Source organism: Aegilops tauschii, chromosome 4 (assembly GCF_002575655.3).
Source record: "Aegilops tauschii subsp. strangulata cultivar AL8/78 chromosome 4, Aet v6.0, whole genome shotgun sequence".
NCBI classification, from domain to species: domain Eukaryota; kingdom Viridiplantae; phylum Streptophyta; class Magnoliopsida; order Poales; family Poaceae; genus Aegilops; species Aegilops tauschii.
In genome coordinates, this window is record NC_053038.3 from 37,172,303 (window position 1) to 37,191,360 (window position 19,058).

The window sequence follows — 19,058 nt, forward strand, 5'->3', positions numbered from 1 at the left end:
TACATGTTTTGCATCATGTTGCTTGTGCATTCCTCGTGATTGATTGTGGTTCCGTTGCTTGTGTTCTTGTCTTGGGTAGAGCCGGGAGACGAGTTCGTGAACGAGGAACCTGTTGAGTACGCTTACGAGGATCAAGCTTTCGACAACTCTGAGAACCTTGCAGGCAAGATGACCACCCCTCGATATCACTTCTATCTTTGCTTTGCCAGTTGTTCTCTCTATTGCCATGCTCCGCTACCTATCACTTGCTATATCATGTCTCCCATTTTGCCATGTCAGCCTCTAACCATCCTTTCCTAGCAAACCGTTGTTTGGCTAAGTTACCGCTTTTGCTCAGCCCCTCTTATAGCGTTGCTAGTTGCAGGTGAAGTTGAAGTTTGTTCCATGTCGGAACATGGATATGTTGGGATATCACAATATCTCTTATCTAATTAATGCATCTATATATTTGGTAAAGGGTGGAAGGCTCGGCCTTATGCCTGGTGTTTTGTTCCACTCTTGCCGCCCTAGTTACTGATATACCGGGATTATGTTCCTTGAGTTTGCGTTCCTTACACGGTCGGGTGATTTATGGGACCCCCTTGACAGTTCGCCTTGAATAAAACTCCTCCAGCAAGGCCCAACTTTGGTTTTACTATTTGCCGCCTAAGCCTTTTCCCCCGGGTTTTCGCGAGCCCGAGGGTCATCTTATTTTAACCCCCCCGGGCCAGTGCTCCTTCGAGTGTTGGTCCGAACTGAGCAGACTGCGGGGCCCCCTCTTGGAAACTCGAGGTCTGGTTTTACTCGTAGGATGTCTCATCTGGTGTGCCCTGAGAACGAGATATGTGCAGCTCCTATCGGGATTTGTCGGCACATTCGGGTGGCTTTGCTGGTCTTGTTTTACCATTGTCGAAATGTCTTGTAAACCGGGATTCCGAGACTGATCGGGTCTTTTCGGGAGAAGGTTTATCCTTCGTTGACCGTGAGAGCTTATGATGGGCTAAGTTGGGACACCCCTGTAGGGTATTATCTTTTGAAAGTCGTGTCCGCGGTTATGAGGCAGATGGGAATTTGTTAATGTCCGGTTGTAGAGAACTTGTCACTTGACCCAATTAAAATACATCAACTGCGTGTGTAGCCGTGATGGTCTCTTCTCGGCGGAGCCCGGGAAGCGAACACAGTCTGTGTTATGTATGACGTAAGTAGGTGTTCAGGATCACTTCTTGGTCATTGCTAGATGACGACCGTTCCGTTGCTTCTCTTCTCGCTCTCATTTGCGCAAGTTAGCCACCATATATGCTTATTGCCGCTGCAGCTCCACCTCATTACTCGTCCCTTTCCTATAAGCTTAAATAGTCTTGATCTCGCGGGTGTGAGATTGCTGAGTCCTCGTGACTCACAGATTCTACCAAAACAGTTGCAGGTGCCGACGATGCCGGTGCAGACGATGGGGTCGATCTCAAGTGGGAGTTCGACGAGGAACGTGGTCGTTACTATGTGTCTTTTCCTGATGATCAGTAGTGGAGCCCAGTTGGGACGATCGGGGATCTAGCATTTGGGGTTGTCTTATTTTCATCTGGATTTTGGCCGTAGACGGTCTATATGTTTGTATTTTGGATGATGTATGATATTTATTCATGTATTGTGTGAAGTGGCGATTGTAAGCCAACTCTTTATCCCATTCTTGTTCATTACATGGGATTGTGTGAAGATGACCCTTCTTGCGACAAAACCACTATGCGGTTATGCCTCTAAGTCGTGCCTCGATACGTGGGAGATATAGCCGCATCGTGGGCGTTACATAATAGGCTTTGCATTCATCGATTTTTGGCCAAATCGAGGCTTGACTAGGATGGTGAAGGCTACTAGACCATTTGGATTGATGTTTGGTAGCTCTATTTTTGAACTTGGCATCCCCGGCAGTACCGGATTTGGTAGCGGCAGTAGAGGAACCGCCGTTCCCCGCCTGGAGCGGTACTATCACTTGAGTGGTACTACCGGTGCCTGATCACGGTACTACTGCCGGAGGCCAACTTCCATCATACCCGTACCAACTATTGACCCTTGTTGCTTTCTCTGGTGGCTTATGCTCGTTCTTTCGTGTTGTTCTTGTGTTCGTGTGTTTGGTTCCAGGTGATGGCCCTTCAGAGCAACCAGTCCGACGTGTCAACCCCGGGCGTTCTACCTCAAAGCGCTATCGCACTTCTGAGTCAGGGGCTGCTTCCTCAAGTGTTCCTCCTCCTTCTCAGTCCAAGAAGACTATTGCGAACAAGCCCAAGCCTAGGGCCAAGTCTGTGACAGAGATGACTACAAAGGTGTTCTGGAAAAGGCACCGGCGCAACCCATATGCAGAAGATCAAGAACCCACTTTGGTCAACCGCCCGTTCTGGAACCGTTTTCAGTGGGCAATCTATTTTGATGTGATCAAAGCGGAGAAGAATCTTTATGTTGATGTCCGCACCATCGACATTGACTATATGGAGAAGGATCCTGCCTACTTTGGCGAAGCTCTGCAGATGTGTGCTCAGCTGAATATTCTCAGGATCATGGAGTTCAACAAGGACTTTGATGCGGATTTGGTGGCTCAGTTTTATGCCACGGTTCATCTCGGCGCTGATGCGGAAAGGACCTTGACTTGGATGACTAATGGCAATCTTCTGTCTGTCAAATGGAAGGCATTCATGGAATTGTTTGGGATTGGAGATAAAGGGCTTGAGAACCCGGTTGGCTTTCGTCCTCACCGGAAGACAACTTCTACTCACTAGCAAGCTCTCTAGCCATTCTGCACTGTGAAGATTAACCCCGAGACGCAGAAGGAGACGTATGAGCTGCCTGCCTACCTGGATATCCTTCATCGCATCTTCAGGGAGACTCTTTTCCCATGCATTGGGAACTTGGATATGGTTCACTCGTTTCTCGTGGACATGTTACTTTTCTGTCAGCATGAGAAGGAAGAAAACACTGGAGAGTCCTTGGATATCTCTCATGTCATGTGGTCTGAGCTTCTCTCCGCTATCTCCGAGCGCAAGTGCCCCATCTATCGTCCTGTTCTCATGTTGCTTATTGAGAAGGCTTCGGAGCACACTTATCCTGGTGTCGTGCTGGAGACTGGCGAGATGATCCCTCATGAGATCAAGCGTCTGAGGAAGAAGGAGAACTGGGGCACTTCGGTTCCGAGGTCCGGGATTCCATCTGGTGCTGACGAAGTTGGGACAGAGGCTGATGCTGACGATGATGAGGACTATGAGCCCTCTGGAGCGGAGCCCTCATGGGCAAAGAAGCTCAAGCACAAGATGAAGAAACTTTTCTGCATGGAGTCTCATGGACAGTATATGGCTCATGTGTCTGAGAAGAAGGCCAGGAGCCATCACAAGGAGCTCATGCGTCAGTTAGGTACAACAGTTGCCAGCGGGTCTGAGGGCAAGATCACAGATGAGGAGGAGTGGGTTCAGCAGCACTGCCTGTGGACAGACTCAGACACCGAGCAGCCCCTTGCCAATGACGGAGGAGCAGACGATCATGCGGGGATGTGATGATGGAGTTCGTCAGTGGCGCTATCACCTGGGGCTGTAGCTGCACCCTTTGCCCTTTTGGTGTCTCGATGCCAAAGGGGGAGAGAGTTTAGGAATTTGTTGAGTTTCGAGTGTCTTATTTGCCTTGTCTCTCTCTCTCTCTCTCTCTCTCTCTCTCTCTCGCAAACTCTCTTTTATCGTCATTTACTTTGGTTTGGTTTGTGCTCGTGAGACCTACTTCCCTATAATATGGTGTGAGACATATGCTACCTTATCCTATTATTATCATTGTATCTCCGGTACCTTAGTAGTGTGTGAGTTCTTGCTTATCTCTTATGTCTATGCTCACTAGCTCATATATGTCTCATGTTTGATGCAAATGTTGTCAGACTATAAAATATAGGGGGAATGTTGATCCTAATGTGTGTACTTGGCTTTCCAAAGGCACCTCTAATTAAGTGCACACATCTAGGGGGAGCCCGTCTATATTTTGTAGTCTCTGGGATTCGCTTATTCTCTTGTCATTCCTTTGTGCAAATCCCGTGTTGTCATCAATCCACCAAAAAGGGGGAGATTGTTAGGGAATGTCTCTCTCTAAGTAGTTTTGGTGATTAATGACAATGCTTTTGCGGACTAATCGTGTGCGTTGAGTATTTCAGAGATTCATTCATTGGCACGAGACGATTCTTTTCCCTCGGAGATTTATGTGAAGATGGTGTAGTCTCCTTCGGTTCTGTTTTGGTGGACTTGAGTCGTAGGAGACACCGTACTATCAAGAGGGGGTCCGCATTGGAAAGGCTAGGGTGGAATCAACACATACACTTCATCTTTGCACCCACAGCTCCTTTCCTCTTCTCGGAGCTTGTCATTTCAACGAATGTGGAGAATGTGAGGTGCTATCGGTAGTACCGCCCATGGTACTCAAGCGGCAGTACCGCTGCACTACAGCGGTAGTACCACTTGGGTGCATCGGCGGCAGTACCGTTCTCGTTTGGCACTGCTACCGCCTTGATTCGAGGGCATCTCTCGTGTCGAGTTGTGCGGCAGTAGTAGCGGCAGTAGCAGCGGTAGTACCGCTCATGAGCGGCAGTACCGCGGTTACCACCGCTACTAGTGCCGCCCAAAGCCGCTCTCTCTCCTTCATTCCCTTATGACGCCTCTACTCTCAGTCACCGCGGTAGTACCGCTGGGGGTCGCAGTAGTACCGCTGCTACCAGCGGTAGTACCGCCCCAGTGAGCAGTAGTACCGCTCTGTGTGGGTTGAAGAGGGGGTAACAGTTGGATTGGTTCCCCCACTATAAAAGGAGGTCTTCCTCTCCAAGTTGACTCACCTCTTCCCTCCCCAAGCTCCATTGTTGCTCAAAGCTCCATTTTCGCCCGATCTCTCTCCCTAGCCAATCAAACTTGTTGATTTTCTAGGGATTGGTTGAGAAGGCCCCGATCTACACTTCCACCAAGAGAAATTTGATTCCCCCGACTAATCCCTTGCGGATCTTGTTACTCTTGGGTGTTTGAGCACCCTAGATGGTTGAGGACACCGCGGAGCCATATTCCATTCTGGTGAAGCTTCGTGGTGTCGCTGGGAGCCTCCGATTAAGTTGTGGAGATTGCCCCAACCTTGTTTGTAAAGGTTCGGTCGCCGCCTCCAATGGCACCAATAGTGGAATCATGGCATCTCGCATTGTGTGAGGGCGTGAGGAGAATACAGTGGCCCTAGTGGCTTCTTGGGGAGTATTGTGCCTCCACATCACTCCAACGGAGACGTACTTCCTCTCAAAGGGAAGGAACTTCGGTAACACACCCTCGTCCCCAACGGCTCCACTCTAGGTTATCTCTTACCTTTACTTGTGCAAGCTTATATTGTGTTGTATCCCTTGCTTGCTTGTGTGCTTGTTGTTGTTGCATCATATAGGTTGCTCACCTAGTTGCATATCTAGAGAACCTACTTTGATGCAAAGTTTAATTCGGTAAAAGAAAAGCTAAAAATTGTTAGTTGCCTATTCACCCCCCTCTAGTCAACTATATCGATCCTTTCATAGATGCATAGCAACGAGAGGGGAGAGTGTGTCTACGTACCCTCGTAGACCGTAAGGGGAAGCGTTTAGTAACGTGGTTGATGTAGTCGAACTTCTTCGTGCTCCAACCGATTAAGTACTGAACGTACGACACCTCCGCGTTCAGCACACGTTTAGCTCGGTGACGTCCTCCGCCTTCTTGATCCAGCAAGACGGCGAGGTAGTAGATGAGTTCCGGCAGCACGACGGCGTGGTGACGGTGATGGTGAAGTTATCTCCGCAAGGCTTCGCCTAACCACTACGCCGGGGTGTAAACGCTGGAGGGGGGCGCCACACACGGCTAAGACAATGTTGTGGTTCTCTGCTAGGCACCCCTCCCACATATATATAGGTGGGGGTGGAGGGAGCAGCCAGGAGGCATCCTCAAGTAGGCCGAATCCTACTTGGGGTCTTCCCGCAAGTGGCGCCCCTTCCTTATTTGGAGTGCGGGAGGAAGGAAGGAGGAGGTGGCGCCCCCCCCCTTTCCTTTCTCTCCTGAAGAGGGAAAGGCAAGAGGGGCCACCCTCCCCTTTCCTTCCCCTAGGGTCGGCCAGCCAAGGGAAGGGACACACCAGCCCCCTTGTGGGTTGGTTTGTCCCCCCCCTTTGGCCCATAAGGCCCATACACTTGCTGGGGGTGCCCGGAACCCCTTCCGGTGACTCGATGAGTACCCGGTGCACTCCGGTGTCCGAATATCATTGTCCTATATATCAATCTTTACCTCTCGACCATTTCGATACTCCTCGTCATGTCCATGATCTCATCCGGGACTCCGAACAACATTCGGTCACCAAATCATATAACACTATATCGTCAACGAACGTTAAGCGTGCGGACCCTATGGGTTCGAGAACTATGTAGACATGACCGAGACACCTCTCCGGTCAATAACCAATAGTGGAACCTGGATGCCCATATTGGCTCTTGCATATTCTACGAAGATCTTTTATCGGTCAAACCGTTATGACAACATACGTAATTCCCTTTGTCCATCGGCATGTTACTTGCCCGAGATTCGATCGTCGGTATCTTCATACCTAGTTCAATCTCGTTACCGGCAAGTGTCTTTACTCGTTCCGTAATACATCACCTCGTAACTAACTCCTTACTCATTTTCTTGCAAGCTTATGATGTGTATTACCGAGAGGGCCCAGAGATACCTCTCTGTTACTCAGAGTGACAAATCCTATCTTGATCTATGCCAACTCAACAAACACCTTCGGAGATACCTGTAGAGCATCTTTATGATCACCCAGTTACGTTGTGATGTTTGATAGCACACAAGGTATTCCTCCGGTATCCGGGAGTTGCATAATTTCATAGTCGAAGGAATATGTATTTGACATGAAGAAAGCAATAGCAATAAACTGAACGATCATTATGCTAAGCTAACGAATGGGTCTTGTCCATCACATCATTCTCCTAATGATGTGATCCCGTTATCAAATGACAACACATGTCTATGGTTAGGAAACCTTAACCATCTTTGATCAACGAGCTAGTCTAGCAGAGGCTTACTAGGGACACGATATTTGTTCATGTATTCACACATGTATCTAAGTTTCCGATCAATACAATTCTAGCATGAATAATAAACCTTTGTCATGATTTAGGAAATATAATAATAACCATTTTATTATTGCCTCTAGGGCATATTTCCATCAATTTCAACCACTACATCAGGATTAAGATGTTGTTGTTCCAGTTAGTCTAGTATGTACTAAATTTAGTATCTAACTATGTACCAAGTACTAAGTGCTACTATGTTTCTCCTTTGTGCTGTCTTTTGTTATAGGCATGGCTAGTTTGTGGAGTCTAAGTGCAGAAATTCACGAAGAGGAAGAGGAGGATTATGTTCCCAATGATGAAGAGGAGAATGTTGCTACAAGTGCAAGGACGGACCAGATCGTTGTGGCTGGTCTTGCTCGTCGTTTGGCTACCCCATCAGCTACTGCTACGGCACCTCGCACTCGCGGCAAGCGTACAAGGTTGAACGAAGAGGCTCCAGCTGGACGCAGACGCCGTGCAAGAACTAATGAGCCATCCGATGGTGCTAAAGCAAGTGAGCTGCCACCGCCACCGCCGCCACCAGAACCAAAGGTTACTCTTGCACCAAAATTAAGGTCAAAAGCATGGGATAACTTCACTTTGGTTGAACAACCTAATCCTGATCTAGTAGTGGCTTAGTGCAATGTTTGTCAGAAGGTACTTAGAGCTCATTCAAAAAATGGAACATCTCATTTGTTAAGGCATAGTGCTAATGTGCATCCACATAATATAAATGAAGTGAACAACTATTTTCTGAAAACTGAAAAGAATGCGGATGGCTCACATTCAGTTAGGAACACAAGGTTGGACATGGAAAGTATTAGGGCAGCAGTCTCTATGTTCCTAGTTGGGGGGTCGCATGCATTTACTGTGATAGAAGAACAAGGGTTCAAAAAAATGATGGGTGCAGCTTGTCCTCAATTTAATATTGTTAGTCGGTACACTTTATGCCCCCGACGAGGCCGAACGAAAGAGAAGTTTGATAAGTATTGGGCTGATTATAATGTCTTTTTGTCTTGTGCTGCTGTTCTTGATCCCAGTTGCAAGCTTGGTTTTGTTAGCTATTGTTATGGAAAACTTTATGCCCCCGACGAGGCCGAACGCCGGGTGGATGAAGTTAAGAAAACTTTGGTGCATTTGTTTGCTGAATATAGTGGTGGTGTTGTTAGTGAAACACCATCAGATGGTGCTACAGACAGTAGGGGAAGTAGGGGAGATGGTGCTGATATGTCCAATGACTATGAGAATTACATACAATCTCAAAGCACAAAAGTAGAGAGGTCTCAATTGGATCTTTACTTGGAAGAAACACCTAGAAAATTGAATGACAAGTTGGATGTCTTGGAATTTTGGAGCAAGTCATCTATGTGATATCCTTCAATGGCTCGGGATGTTCTTGCTGTCCCCATTTCTAGTGTTGCTTCTGAGCAGGCCTTTAGCATGAGTCGCAAAATTATAACACCTAACCGAGCTTCACTTTAAGTCTAAAACCATCGAGGCTTTAATGCGTCTCCAAGATTGGTATCGTTGGAAGATGTCTAATAATGAAGGTACAGCCGAGTGTGCTTTGTTGTTTCATATTTAACATCATGGTTACTCATGTTATCATTGATTGTTGTGTTGTTTGTTTTGTAGAAATGAGCACTGCGGGAGGTGGACCTTCAAGTTCTCATGCAGAGGAGTTATCTTCAGATTCGGTTTGCGCTGATGCCATGCTATCCTTGATTATATCTTGTTAGTTCATATCATTTCTCTCTTGCTTTGTTCCAGGAAAATGATTAAGTTATTATAGCTTGATGGAAGAAGAAAGAGATGGAGTCAAAAGAGTCATCAGCTTGTTTCTTTGGTATTTGATATGATGTTATGTAATGAACTTGTCGGACTATATTATGGAGTATGGCCTTGCTATTATTTATTTTGTAATGGACTAGCTATTTGCTATCTTGTCGGACTATGTGTTTATTATGTGGTATGGACTTGCTATTATGAACAAGAAATATGATGATGTTATGTAATGATGTAACGGACTTGCCTTTTGCTATCTTGTGAAGAATTTATGCTGCTGTTTGTGTGAAGATTTCATGTGTGTATATGCTGATGTTTGCTGGAAGCCTGGAATATATATGTTGTTTTGTTCGGATAACATATCTGTAGTGTTTTTTGCTGAAATATATATGCTGCTGACCTGCTGTTTGCTGGAATAATGGAATATATGTGCTGTTTTCTAAAGATCGTATAGTGTTGTTTGCTGAAATATATATGCTGTTCTGAAGATATCATTTATATGCTGCTATTTTGTGAAATATGATGTTATTATTCTGCTGTTTTGTAAAATGCTGACGTTCTAATGTGCCTGTATATCAGGAACAGTCAGGCTTTGGGCCGGGCTTCAGGCTTCGGGCTTTTCAGCCGGGCCAGGCTCGGGCTTATAAATCTAAAAAACTCTCGGGCTTTTCCCGGGCCCGGGCTTCACATTGTAGCGTCGGGCTTTTAAGAGCCCGGCCGAGAGATGCCCAGGTTTAGCTCGCCCTGACCATTGCTCAAAGTAAATCTCATTTTTTGAAGCTATCAAGCAATTTCAATGTTTGTTATCCAAACAGAATTTGGTATTGAAACCTCATAGATTTCATGAGGCAATTCAGTAGCCTTCCAATACGGACATCCAAACGCAGCTCAGTCATACACTGTGCATCCGAACAATGTCACAAGCAATAATTATAGCTTTGGTATAGTAGTGGCATAAAATACTGTTTTTTTCCTGCGGTGGTATATAATATACTGGTGTAGCCAGTCAAAGTGCTTGGGAAATTAAAGAGGTTTTCAAGTCAAGCTGGAGACATGCATGCTGCTGCAGCATGCACTGACGGCAAGAGAGGTCAATACCCGTAATTCTCGCTACGAGTTCTCTGCTCGAGACGCAACACACAGCGGATCTTATCTTATTTTATTACACTGATGAATCAACAGCCTGTGGTCCATTAAACATTTACATGCATGCATGCACGCTGAAGCATGGAAGAGAGAAAAGAACCTACGAGCGCCCCACGGCCCCAGACAGACTTTACAGGAAACATACATAGGCCCAGCACTACTTTACCATGGGTGGTTCTACCTGTTCCGCTGTAGTATATCTCCAATACTTTTTGCCCCATCCTTTTCCTACCCAATTGAAATTCGCATCCAAATAGAAGAAGAGAAAGAAATTGGTATCCAAATAGAAGAAGAGAAAGAAATCGGCACCGCCGCCACGTTATCGCTCCATGTTAGTAGAGAAAATGGTCGATCATGTGGAAGACCACATCAGCCCCATCAGAGTTGAAGAAATACGTCTTCACCTGCGACACGAAAGAAATGAGAAAAAGAATGAATCGGTTTTTCAGACAGTGACAACTTGGTAAATTTGCTTCATCAACACACATATCAACTGACTCGTCACTCGTGCATTGTATCACATTTCAGTTTTGGCACTGCAGCTTATCAACACACAAGCATTAACTCCTAGTACGGGCAAGGATAGCTCTGTTCCTTTTTTTTTCCTTTTTTCTGCTTTCAGGAAACAAAGTGGATATAGAGCTACCCAGCCAGCCAGCCAGCCAGCCAGCCATGCAAGTTGGGCTAAACCTTGTGTTCCTGAGCTTGCAGCAACTTATAACGCAAAGATAGCAAAGCTATCCTGGATAGGCATAAAATGGAGAGAGGGCGTGCTATTTTTGACAGCAAGGACTGCATCCGTATTTGGTCCGTGATAACCTACCTACCAACTTAAATGGTAGCCTTTTCTAGCTCTTGTGTCGGTGGAGCCATACGCCCCACATGATCAACTACTACTATGTCATCGGAGAAGAATCTCTAGCATTCCGAAAATCAGCAGTGCAAGCAGTGACAGCCTTGCAGTTAATCATTGAAGTGTGATAATTTTTCTAGTGTCTTGCACTGACATTCTTGTCCTAGACATAAGCAAAATCTATTGACTGGTAAAAAAAATCTAGAACAAATGGCAATGCTTAAAGAAAATTAATGTAGCCAAGAGCTTTCAGTAGACAGATGCTAATGAAACTTCAAAATGTAGCCTTTCAAAGGGGGGCTCTTTTTTGGTGCCAACATCTAAAGCAATCACAGTGTAGAAACTTTTATCCAACATACATGAAGAATAAAGACCAGAAGGCCATGGGGTTTATACAATACCTGAATGGTGCTATGAGCAAAAATCCTTTGTCTACTTCTCTTGAAGCTAACATCTACCCTTTCCCAGGGAATTCTATTTAGGCTTTTCAGCATTACCTCTGAAATTGAAGACAGGTTAATTCAGTTACAGAACATACATCTTAATCATCCCGGAGAAATGGAAGTATGGAACAGTATTGGATATAATACAAAACACACTAAATAACAACAAAACTTTAGCTCCAATGGAAACATTAACCACCGTAAAGACTTCGTCATTAGAAACTTGGCATCTGTGGTTTCTGCTGGTTTATCAAGTCCTTGCCTCCTTGGACAATAAACAGTACATCATCATGGAAAGCCTGGTACTACTATAACTCCAATTCAGTATCTTACCTTCCATTTCACTTGTAGTTTTTGCCTGATAAATCATTTCATCCGAAAAATCAACATCCCGAACCTTTGGTTTTTCCACATATACAACATGTGGATATCTTACATCATCCACAAAATCTTCTTTCTGATGCCAGACGATTTTGAAACATAAGAACCCTGTTACAGACCAAATATGGGCTGATAATAAATAGATCATTACCTTGGGAAGCTCATGTTGACAGCGTATTGAAGATGTCTTCCAGCCAACAACGACTGAACTTTTAGTCAAGGCCATAAAGCAAAGTGCTTTAAATTCTGAATTGGTAAATAGATATCCAATATGTTTATATTGATCTGCTAAGTACAAATATTCATGGCACAAGGATACAATCACCACAAACATTTGAGTAAGCAACACAACGCCTGAAAGAACGAAGAGCTGATCTGCACGTAGAAATAAAGTAAAAGATACGCTGAAATAAGGAGATCTATTTCTGTAGTTATTCATCTAAAACAACATTTATATAGCATACATGAAATGGAGATCCCCGTAATCAGTAACCATCTGAAGAAGTAATGGTGGCTTCTCATCTTCAACATCCTTTAGAAAAAGATGTTTTCCACTTCTCCCAGCAAGCCAGGACATACCAAAAGCCATCTTTTCCAATCTATAGGAACCACGGAGAAGGGGCATCTGCGTGTAGCCATCAACAATGGAGTCAATTAATCTGCATATCCAGTCAATCTGCCAGTTTGTCACACCATCGTACGAGATGCACCCACTAGAATCAGAAATCTACTAATTGCCAGTGATGGATATTAGGAGGAAGAAAGTTGTGCATATTTAATACATCGAAACAATAACACTGATAGATATGGTAGCAACCAGGTGAATGAAATGGAAAAAAGAACAACTTAAATCGAAACGGCATAACTGTATTTACATCAAACTAATACCTTTACTGAAGTTCATATTTGACATTAATATACATAATTCATTAATTCAAATTTATCCACTTTGTATCTGAGCTTCCATACTCCTTCTGGTTTAATATAATTCAGGGATATTTTGGTTTATCAAAAAAAAAGATATCTAGTTATGCAAGCTCAAATTAAACCACAATAGGTTGCCATCTGGCCAAGGCTTGATATAAAGGCAGAATGTACTGCAAAATTTGTAAATAACCTGTTTATGTGATCTTGTGCCAAGGTGTGGTGTTGCAAAAGTTATAAAGTTCATGGGCTCCAAACCAGCAATCTTGCCTTGACCCATCGGTTGGTTGCTACGAGCATCACTGACATCCTTCTCATACTCCTCATGACAATCTGTTTGTGTAGCAGGCTCATATAGTAGTGCAATGGCGTATCTTGCAATCAACCCACCCAATGAGTGTGCAACAAAGGAGATCTTCTGAAGTTCTGGTCTACACTTAACAACTGAAAGCACCTAAAAACACAAAATATAGGTTAATTTGAAGTAAGGAAGACGAGGCAGAGAGTAATAGGAGCAGATATAATGATAAAGCAGATAAAGGTGTGCTTTTCAGTAATCAGCGGTGGGGAAATTCCCCACCTGGAATAGTAAAGTTGTTTATCATGAAAGAGAAGAGTAGAAAAAAATGTAGATTAAAGATCATTGAGGCTAGCTCAGCTCTGTATATTAATTTTTCCAATATGGATTTATCAATACTCACCTCCTCCGCTAATCTCCTTCCCATCACATCAACACCATCGAAAGTTCGAGTTGCTGAGTTGCATCCACTGCCTGTGCCACACAACAGAACATTCCCATTTATTTTCTCCCACAGGGGATGTGGCATTAATGATAGTGTGACTACTTAATTCACTATCCAAAATAGTGGTCCATTCCCAACTGAAAGAGTACTAGTTTTGGGGTTGAACGTACTTGCACATAAATAGTAAAATACTTTAATCAATGCAGTTCAACTTACAATGAACAACCACATCCTCAGGGTGTTTTCTGATGAAATGTTTTGCTGCGTAACCCCAATTTTCTGCACTGCACTAGAAAAGTCAAACATTTGAAAAAAAAAGTGGAAATAGATGTCTCCTTACAATACAACTGCACTGAAAAATAGAAACTAAGGTAAAATGGAAATAGATGTTTCCTCAGAACACATTGTAGAACTGCATGTTAGCTCACAACACATTCTAGAAACTAAGGTAAAATATAGGATTTTGCACATTATTACACGTCTTGAACACTTGCACAGTTGCACACCCTTCTGTTTGGGAGTGCAGCCAAATATACATGTACAAGTAGTAAAGTATCACTGCTAGTAAATTAACTAGAGTAATACTACTGCACACTGGAACCTAATTAGAAGGTAAGAACTTAGAAGACAAATTGTGCATTTACAAGTGTATCAATTCGTGCAGGTTAAATGACATTTCACATGAACAAATGTATCAATAATATACATTTACAAGTGTACATTAAAATAAATTATGTTTCTGTGGATTCGAATGTTTATATTTGTTTGAACACCAAAGTTTTGACAAGATTAAGAGCAACTTCTGTAGTGTGAAAGTGTGACAAATACTCGGCTATCTTGTTCCTCAGGGATCCAACATTCGAATAGCATCCACTGAATGTTAGCCCTTAAATACTCATGATTTGCAATGGATTGCTTTCCTTTCCATCATAGGTTCATTAGATTGACCGATAGCTTCATTCAAAACGATTCTAAAATTGCCAACTATTTTGTCCACATAGCCTTTAGTTCAAAAGTCAAGGAGCTAGCCGATTGCGTGTGAGTGGTCCGGGATTAAGCAGTAAGAAACGGAGGGGAGGAAAAAAAAAGAGATGAAACAATCACCTGCCGACGATCCCATTGACGGTCACGATCAGATGCGTGGGCGCCCGACTGCTGCCCCCCTCTCCGCCTCCCTCGTCGGCGCCGGAGCCGGAGCCCGAGGGCCCCTCGTCGGCGCCGGACACCGTGAAGCACCCGGGCCGCGGGAGGCACGCCGCCGGCAGCCACCTCCTCCTCCTCCCCTTCTTCTCCCCGCCCTTCCCCGGCGGCATCCTACTTGGATTTGACCTGGCCGCCGCCGCCGATGCTGCCTGGGAGAGTCGCCCAGAACTAATAAGAAGTTTCCTCAGTGACGCCGGTGGGTGCTGATGAGGTGAGGGGGCGGCGCGGGAGCTCAACTGCCCGGTGGGTCGCTTCTGGTTTCCTGCTTCTGTTTGTTTGCGGGCGGGGTGGGAGACGGAGAGCGCTGGACCTGGTGGTGTGGTGGATCACCACTTCACTCCGCGGACCGGCTCACCTCACCGGCAGCAGCCTTTACCTTTTTCTCTTATTTTTTCTCCCTTCTCCTGCCCTCCTCCGGTGATGGGATCAAATCGCAGGGTGATGCGTCGTCGTCGTCGACATCGCACGGGGTGGATCTGGTGCGATCCGTAACGTTCGAGATGCGATGATGCCTCCTAAAGCTCTCCTTTTTCTTCCACGATAACCTCGTCGTCGAGAGTCGAGACGATATGCGCCCCTGTCTCTGCAATCCGTTATACGTTCGCCGTGTCCGGATAAAATCGGACTGTTCTAAGAGAGGGGACAAGTCTAGACGGCAATTTTTCCTTCTCTACGAGTCGATCTACAATAGTATAGTCGTTTGTTTGTCGTCGTGGATTTGTGCCGTTTGACCGACTATTTCAGCTTTCTGGAACTACCATCTCCGTCTTGGTTTCCCAGTCCTTATCGTATTCTGGGTCATATTTTGACCATGATTTTAATAACTAATAAAATATATGTAACATGTAGCAGAAATAATATCATTGAAAACTACATTCGAATACGAATCCAACAACATAATTTTCAGTGACATGCATTAATATTTTGCTAGTTATATGATATGATCAAACTTTAACCCAAAATACAGCGGGAACTAATAAATCAGGACGGAGGTAGTACTTGGTATTATTTTCTCATCAGGCGGCTTGGGGGAGTAATTGGTAAACTAATTCAAGGGTCACCGTTAGGCGAGCAACCAATGGAAATACTAATGCGCATTGACATTCAGAGATCCAAACCACTACCAGTCAGCAATTCCTCATTCGTCCCAAATCTAGAAGGGTGCGTAAGAGACACCAATTTTCAGTAATTAGGCTGGCACACTTCTTTCATCTCTAGAAGTGGACGCCAATTTCGTAGAAACAAACGGGGATTTTGACCCCTTGCAGCTCCATTGATGACATCTAGATCATGACGACCAGCCTTCAGCAGGCGACCTAGATCTTAGGTTTTCTTCCCTCTTCCTTTTTACTGGTCCGCCTGAAACCTGGAACCACGCCTGCTTGAAGGTCATTATCGGAAAGCACACCCTGGAAGGTGGAAACATGCTACTCCTACTATTATACAAGCATACACAGTTTCCATAACTTAGTTTATATCCAGACAAACCGCTCACATTAAGCCAACTTCAGCATCTCGATTTGTAAATGCGAAGAAGGCAGGTTCAGCTGTCGGTGCTCTTCACGGCGACAGGCTCACTGCAATAAGGGCAGTTCCCGAACAGGACATCAAACGACCTGCAGAGAACACATGACAAGAACGATCAGAGACGAAGTACATTGCACATCAATCCAATGCGTATGGTGGGGGGAACAATCGCTTTAGGGTTCATCATTTCGACGTACTGCCTTGTCGTAGTAATGGTGCGCAGCCAGTCTCTCAGGCACACGGAGTGGAAGGCTCTGCTGCAGCTAGGGTTTTCGCACTTGTAGTCCGCCGCGCACCCGCTCTGAGTCCCGAGTTCGTCATCTTCATTCAGGAGCAAAGACGCAAGACATTATGGTCAGGGAACTACATGCCGGGCAGAAAAGGTTGCAACCAGAGGTGGAATAGAGATTGGCTCACCGACGGGCAGATGCGTGGCGTAACATATCCCACAATCAGCTTGCTGGTCATCTTTGATACTCACAGAAGGGGGTTGCGGCAGAGCAAAATCTAAGACGGTTGCCAGGTTTTCATGGAACTTTCTGTCAGCGCTCCTAGTATCAGAAAAATGATATCTGTAGCACCTCGTCGCATGGCCTCTAATGTAACACTAGAGAAATTTCAATTTCATTTATACACTCCTACTTTAATACTATTCCGCAAGAACATACTCATGGGGCTTTCAGAAAAGAAGATACTAGGAGCAGCAGAGTTATCCAGAACTAACTTCAACAGGCTATAAAATATCTGAATATGACATACTTCAGTGGCATATCATAGTACTAGCTCTGTCCCAAAATATAAGACGTTTCTGTGGTTCAAATTGAACTGCAAAAACATCTTATATTTAGGGACAGAGGGAGTAATAAATAAGTAGAAAAGGTACAATACGTCACTTAATGCAGGAAACCTGGTAATATACCATCTCTTACGATTTTTTCTCCAATTCTTTATCAGCCTTTCCAATTTCCCATCTGTGCCTAGGAAGCGGCACCTGGAAAATTTGTTGACGATCAACAATGATGCTTGCATTTTCATGTACAGACTTGACATCTCAGCTTACTCTGGTAAGGAGTTGGGCTTGTGCGTATCAACATGTAGTAAAATATAGCAATCATCACCCAAAGCTATGCGATGATGAGACATAGCATATGTCGGCTTTGTAGGATCGACAACCCAAAGGGCCTTGTCAATGCCATCCATTGTAGACCAGTAATCTTGCAATACCTTCAGGTGCTAATTGTTTACACAAAACATAATAAGTTAATAGGTTATTACCCATAAATATGCAGCTCATGAGGTGGAAGTGTAAGAAGTGGAACTAATGAGAAGATGATAAATAATATCTCCCCAACCTCTTGGAACTGGCAGAGAACATCCTTCAGTCTTGAGCTTTCTGACCACTGTAATTTAGGGAGATAAGGAACATCCTGTAAGAAGTAGACAACCATATAGCATGTGTGATCCTTCATTAATATCTGACATTGCACAATACGGTGAAAACAGTTCTGACAGATGCTTTGAAAATTAGATGAAATGTACCGCAGCAATTGAAGGAGGGCATGCCGGGTAGTTCATGGGCAGTGTGATCTCCAGTAAATGGTGCCGTCGCTGCTCATCCCTGACAATCAGAGATGCCACAAGCCATAAGTATATGTAATGCAAATGCAATCACAGAACAGAAACACTGCATGCATTGTCAAAGGAACTTCATGGTATCATCATATCCAAGCTACAGCTCAAAGTTCTTGATACACGGTAACCCGTCAACCTGATAAGGAACAACGCATGAAACTGCTGAACTTCAGTTAGTTTTTTTTTTTTTGAGGTACTTCAGTTAGTTGTTCGTGCACAGGTGCGCTAAGCTGATGATCGTAGTGTCACCGAACAACAATACTTCATTCCAGACCATCAAAACATCAAATGCACAAACATCAGGCATCGCAGAAACGTCAGCCAGGTAAGGCGAGAAATCCCTTACATGACGCGGAAGGTGAGGCACGACACGCCGTCATCGCCTGTGGCGCTCACTAGTTGCCCCCACCCGACCTCTTCGATCTGCGAGCACGAAACGGTAACGCGGGATCACCTACCGGACTACCACGCCACTCGGAGGGAGCAGAAAGCGAGAAAACTATCGGCCACGCCCGGTGCGGCATTTCGTCGAACGGGTAGCGCACCTGCGCGAACACGGAGCTGTAGAACGCGGGCGGTCTGCGCGGGCGCGGCGGCCCCGCTTCCCCCTGGCCGTCCTGCGAAGGGCGCGAGTGAGCTCCGGCGTCGCGAGAGGGGGTGGCGGGTAGCACCATGACTCGAGAGGGCCAACCGCCGCCGCCGCCGTCGCTCGCCCACCGCTTCTGCTCGCCGCGGCTTGGCTTTTTCTTTCTTTTTGAGCGAACGCACGGTTTTTTTTTCTGAGGAAAAGGCACGGCCGGCATCCGAGTGTAGGGCTTGCCGGCCGGCCAAGCATTGGCTTGGTCGGCCAGTTCCGCAGCTGGCCCATGCATGAAGGCCGACCTGACATGACACGGCGGTTTAGATTCACGGTCCATTCCGCTAGCCTGCGTCCCCTGCCCGTCGATTGAACGATTTACCCCGCGAGTGTGGATTCGTTGTACTAAAAAAAAATCATTTTACCCTTTATCTCACCATTCAGTTTGCGTCAAGATTTATGCTATCTTTATATAGAAATTTCTTCTTTTGTTTCTTTCAAATAAGAGAACATTTAACCTTGAAAACTTTACAGGTTAACTATAAACAAGAGCAACTCTTCGTATAAAAGATCTCGCAAAAAAAAACTCCTCGTATAAAATGTTTCCGCTTTTCTTTATTGAAACAAAAATTTATCAAATTTTGAATAAGTTATAACATTTAAATTTTTTTACGGAAATACTAACACCCACACGTGTGGGCATTTGCATCCCGCCCACACGCGTGGATCAACATTCGTTTGTATTTGCACG

The 19,058-nt window shown here is 45.0% G+C and overlaps 2 protein-coding genes across 7 annotated transcripts; both read right to left on the reverse strand.

Moving 5' to 3' along the window:
- Positions 1–10,022: 10,022 nt before the first annotated feature.
- Positions 10,023–15,307, reverse strand: LOC109732809 (putative lipase ROG1). Of its 2 annotated transcripts, none has more exons than XM_020292006.4 (10): positions 14,473–15,307; positions 13,585–13,652; positions 13,327–13,397; positions 12,819–13,079; positions 12,166–12,326; positions 12,021–12,076; positions 11,853–11,905; positions 11,654–11,777; positions 11,279–11,376; positions 10,023–10,428 (listed from the first exon to the last, which is right to left on the reverse strand). In XM_020292006.4, the coding sequence occupies exons 1-10, from the start codon at positions 14,679–14,681 to the stop codon at positions 10,357–10,359; spliced, it is 1,173 nt and encodes a 390-aa protein (XP_020147595.1). In that variant the 5' UTR covers positions 14,682–15,307; the 3' UTR covers positions 10,023–10,356. The 2 variants fall into 2 exon arrangements, with proteins under 2 accessions (XP_020147595.1, XP_020147597.1); XM_020292008.4 differs by having other exon boundaries at positions 13,585–13,647; positions 14,473–15,283.
- A 170-nt stretch (positions 15,308–15,477) lies between these two features.
- LOC109732810 (uncharacterized) lies at positions 15,478–18,662 on the reverse strand. 5 transcript variants are annotated; one of them, XM_020292010.4, is made up of 10 exons: positions 18,276–18,662; positions 18,077–18,153; positions 17,638–17,716; positions 17,451–17,525; positions 17,159–17,331; positions 17,018–17,089; positions 16,516–16,649; positions 16,296–16,419; positions 16,067–16,187; positions 15,478–15,937 (listed from the first exon to the last, which is right to left on the reverse strand). In XM_020292010.4, the coding sequence occupies exons 1-9, from the start codon at positions 18,645–18,647 to the stop codon at positions 16,115–16,117; spliced, it is 1,179 nt and encodes a 392-aa protein (XP_020147599.2). In that variant the 5' UTR covers positions 18,648–18,662; the 3' UTR covers positions 15,478–15,937; positions 16,067–16,114. The 5 variants fall into 5 exon arrangements, with proteins under 5 accessions (XP_020147599.2, XP_020147600.2, XP_040242465.1 ...); XM_020292011.4 differs by having other exon boundaries at positions 15,478–15,980; XM_040386531.3 differs by having other exon boundaries at positions 15,653–15,949.
- Between the last annotated feature and the right edge of the window lie 396 nt (positions 18,663–19,058).